General features: G+C 42.9%; 1 protein-coding gene across 1 annotated transcript; it reads right to left on the reverse strand.

Annotated features, from left to right (window-relative positions):
- Nucleotides 1–3,028: 3,028 nt before the first annotated feature.
- dio3a (iodothyronine deiodinase 3a) lies at nt 3,029–4,430 on the reverse strand. Its single transcript, XM_035168357.2, has one exon. It carries the CDS (start codon nt 4,357–4,359, stop codon nt 3,574–3,576), a length of 786 nt encoding a protein of 261 aa, XP_035024248.1. The 5' UTR covers nt 4,360–4,430; the 3' UTR covers nt 3,029–3,573.
- Between the last annotated feature and the right edge of the window lie 550 nt (nt 4,431–4,980).

A 4,980-nucleotide genomic window follows, 5' to 3' on the forward strand; every position in this document is an offset into this window, starting at 1 on the left:
ATGAGAGTAACAGTTGAATTGAATTGATGTGATAACAATTTCCCCATTTTCAAGTTTGCAGCTTTTCTTCCGTCCAATGATAAAACTGTTACATCCCACTTTACATCTCCCATTTAGTTGCTGGGCTATTTCAGTTCAGCGATCGAGTGACATTTTAGTGTTTGTTTGTCTGTTTTCTGCCACACTACATAAAACCGTTTCTCACTCCAGACTGAACATTATTGGAAAACGTCTCCGGGAGTCCTGCTGAGTTACTGCAAGTTACTGACCTTCAAAAGCAGCCTTAAAAGTCTCTGACGGTAGAGGAGCTGTGCACGACAGGGTTCAGTTACCTTGGTAAAAGGAGTTAAAATGTTAAGACTGCGTATTAGTTATTCAATCAGCATGGGTTGTGCATGTATCAGTCTTTTCTAGATGCTGTAACTGGGCATTAAAAGCTTCCGACCAGGGTGAAATCAGTATTTCAAATAAAGGGTTTTATGTCAGATAAACACCTATACAGTTGTCTCTATTCCAGGACAAAATGTCCATGGTTTTAAAAATGTCACTCTATGTCTGTTTACACCAGTAAAAGATGATTGTTTGCATAGTTTTTAAAAGTTAACATGCAAAACTCAATTAGGTTTCACTAAAAACCTGTTTTTGTGTGCTGAGGCCCCCGGGTTCCCACCACGGGTTAGATGTTCATTCGTGGAGTTATGGGCCTGAGGAGGGAAGGGGCCCTCATAAGCTGACTAGAGAAGCTACAAATAAAAACACCTCAGCAGACCCATTGAGCTTCCTTCGAGTCATAAAACAAAGTCAGAACAAGTTAAATCTCCCCAGCCTGAGACCCTTTAACCCTTAGTTCCTGTGTGCCTCGCACTGACAGATGAGACCTTATATCCATGGAAAATCACACATGGAAAGAATCCAGATCCAAACGGTTCCAGTAGGGGTTTGTTTTCACGGGTGCACACTGGACAAACTGGACGTTACACAACATTTCACTGAGGCAGGTACCACTCTGTCAATCTGTCAGCAAACACTCAATGTGTTCCAGATGAGCTGTAAAGTAAAGTCACTGGAAAACCCACGCAGCTCTGATGACAATGGACTTCAACACTCTTCTACTGGTTCCCCCGTCTGTTTGGCTTGTGACCAATTGCATTCTGCAGATCTGTTGTTTATGATCAGGTCAATCGAAGTGAATCTTTTTCCTTTTTCCTGTTTATATGAATAAAGTTAGAACCTGGTCTGAGTTTTACAGAGATAAAATTAACTATTTATTTATTTGGAAGAAAATATCTCAAAATTGACATAAATTTGTGTAGCATCATTACTTTCTGCTTTCATATCTTAAATTGACTCACTTGGGGCTGCAACTAACTATCAAATGATGATAATGAAAATAGTGAGAAACAAGGTGAGGTGGTCTTACCTGAGCAACAGTGAAATATCAAAATACAGTATATCAAATGTACAACAAAGAGAATAATCACATTTGAGAAGATAAATCAGATGTTTGGTGTTTTGGCTTGATAATTGACGACTGAATGGTTAATTGATATTTAAAATACTTTTTATAGACTGACTTAGTGATGAATGACTATTCAACAACATTATACAGTTTCCTCAATGAGCACCAATGTTGAGTGTGAACCTGCAGCAGAAGATGACATTTCCTGACAATCAGGGACTGGAAGGATGTGAACCCCCCCCCCAACATGAGAAGCTTTTCCATTCGAACATTACAATCATCACGTGACGTCCAGTTTGCTGCAGACGAAGCTGTGATTCATACCCAGCGTTTTCCTGGTAAAAAAAATAAAACTTTACCGACAGCGAGCATCCTTTGAGAGTCTTAAAACCCTCTGGTGTTTTGTCTACACTGATTTATGCCCCATTTGTGAATGTGCCTCCTTGCTGGGGTAAACTGCTCCAGTCTCGACCATGAATAATGTCACATGTGGAGGCAGTGGGGGGGGCACGGGGAACCAAAACATCTGACGAGATGTCGGTCCACACACAGGTTGTGTCAGTGTTTGTGTCAGATATCTGGTTTCTGTTGGGTCTTCACTGTGTCATGACTCCTATATCCACATTGTGACTCATAGTATCGATTGTATGATTTTCAGATATAATGAAGCCTCATGGGACCGATCAGTCAGCGTTAAATCACTGCTGAGAGTTGAGTGTTATTTCAGTATGTGCATTAGTTTCCAAGGGAATTCTGAACAAAGTTAAATGCCTCCACTCGTAACACTTGGAGAGCTAAGCCGTGAAAACATTTGTGTGTTTAGACCCTTATAGGTGGATATATCACTCAGCATAATAGGATCAAGTGTGATTATCCTCGCTTAATTGTAGGAGGTCAAAGGCTTAGGAAGGGGCTGTGGAGAACAAAGCGAGGCTTCTTCGCTGCAGCATTAACCGAAGACCTATAATCACCATCTATACAGTTTAAAAAGAGGCTGACCACTAATTAGATACGACACACTTCACCCTGATTGCAGAGACCGGGCCGGATTTTTGCTTTCAGAAAAACCTGAGTGAATGAAAAAGACTCCAAAAGAAATTGAGTAGAATAAAGAGTGTCAGAGGAAAAGAAAATACTGATGAAAAAAAGATTTCTGTTGCACTTCACTTTGAAAAAATATCTTCATTTAGCCACAAATCAGCATTAGAATATTGCTATAATTGCAGTTTTTCCCCCAATACTTTTGATATGTTTTAAGGTTCAGTGAGGATTTCTCATTTTAAAGTTATTTCATATTTTCTGCTTCATGCACAAATTTCAGAGGCTGCATCTGAAAAGGGGATTTTTCTGGAGGAATCCAGGGGAGGTCGGTTGTCCTTTACTGGTCAGGAAATTACACATTCATCCTGTTTGTCTGCTTCATGTATGAGACTGTGAAATCTATACACTGCATTGCTGTTATTACAACAAGAAAAAGAACACAACAGCTCCCTTGCACGCAAACAATACAAAAAAAAAATGCAACTTGCACAGTGGGAATATTTTATATAAAATAAAAAAAAGCTGGAGTAGATCAAAACATTTTATTGTATGAAAAATATATCCATAAAACGTAACAATATTTACAAAACAGTTGAGAGCAGCAGCCTCACTGTGATCTGCAGTATGAAAAACATCAGTATCGGTTCTCTGGACTCAGCCCGTTTAAAAACCGAACTTCACAACAGTACTGAGGAGCACAGTGATGCGCAAAACTCACCATCCTCCTGACGGATTCAATGAAGGCGCATTTACACACGGAGAAGAAATAAAAACAGAACTTTTGACACACAAATACTTTTGTTCGTAGACAAGCAATTTGCCTAAACAAACCTTTTTTTCCTGAATGGATCCTAACAGGATGCATATGTCCAATAGGAAATGAAGGAGCCTACCTTAGCACATCCGACAATGTTGAACAAATTACTTTGATCCAATCATATAAAAAATAAATACACGTAATAAACCATTAATGAGGGACACAATCTATCTATCTGGAGTTATAATACTGAAAAATCTGCAGCATTGTTTCTTGCTGTTTTCGCCACAGCATCTGTGGAAAGATGGAGATGAATCTACACATGGATAACTAGATTACTGGATTTCTCCAGCCTCCCTCTGTATTGATCCAGCCAGTCTCTGAGCTCTGAGATCCGGTAGCCCTCGGGTCCTCTGCCGCCCTGGTAAACTATCTTTCCCTCCTGTAGAATATAAAGTCTGTCGAAATAAGCTCCGTACGCGGCGTTGGAAGAGTTCTCCATGCTGTCGACGACCAGCAGACAGCCGGGCACCTCCAGGCGCATCAGCTGCGCCGCGTTCAGCCGGTCCTCCAGACACCGGTGCTTGGGGATCTGATAGGGCGCGTCTGTGCTCATCCAGCCGTCGGAGGGGTGCGCTTCCTCAATGTACACAACTACAGAGTCTGCGATGTCTGCGTTCTGCTGCACAACTCCCTGGAAAGCCTTGAGACGCGCCATGAACGGTGGTCAGGTGCAGCTGCCAAAGTTGAGGATGAGCGGTCTCTTGTCCTTCACGTAATCGAGGATCCGGCTGCGCCGCTGATCCTGCAGCTGAACTACTTCGGTGTTGGGCGCTCCGTGTCCGAGGTGCGCCGCCTTCAGAAAGTCCAGCTTGTGGCCGTGCCACACAGCTTTGAGGGACTCCAGGCTGAACAGGCGATTGGAGTCGGATATGCAGACAGGAGGATCAATGGCATCGCCCTCCTGCTCCTTCATCCTGAAGAAGACCCTTTTCCTAATGCAGATAAAGTCAAGCAGCCAGAACATGACCGCTGCCACCAGGAACCGGGGCAGCAGCACCAGGCAGACTATGGCATTTTTAATAGCTTTGATAGTATTCATTATCAGCACAGTGACAACCCGAGTGGTCTTGCGCTGCGCACGATCTTGTGGGTTTAAGTTGGGTTACTTGCAACTTCCCTTCTTTTTATAGCACCGGCAGATTTGAATGAATCACACCCCGCCTCCAAACTGGGGCCGAGGCCTCACATGGTGGGGATTACCTTCTGTCAACTCCACAGCTTTGAGTCACAGCCAAAAGCCCAGGGTGCGCCACAGCAGTGCGTCGTTTGGACAGCGACGGGTAGGAGTTTTTTTCAAACAAGCACCCTGTTAAATTTTGTACTTTTAAAACAATCTTCTCGTGATGGAGGTGTGATCAGGGGGGGGGAAAGTTGTCTACCATTGTGCTTCATGTGTGTGAGAGGACTCTAAAGTTGGTGCTGGTGCAACAACAATGATCACAGCGCATCTGAGCAGATGCTGCCAGGCTACACTTGTAATCTACTCCAATTAAAGAACTGGCCTGTGTCATTGTCCTCAACTCATCCAGTCACCAACACACGTGGACTGTTTGTCCTGATGCCACTTCACATTAGTCAATACCAATGTGCGAGATAAAACACACATTTTATTACATCTACATGAGCCCAAACTCATGTTTAAATTCCTCTGATGATTTAC

Source organism: Hippoglossus stenolepis, chromosome 10, assembly GCF_022539355.2.
Source record: "Hippoglossus stenolepis isolate QCI-W04-F060 chromosome 10, HSTE1.2, whole genome shotgun sequence".
Classification (NCBI taxonomy): domain Eukaryota; kingdom Metazoa; phylum Chordata; class Actinopteri; order Pleuronectiformes; family Pleuronectidae; genus Hippoglossus; species Hippoglossus stenolepis.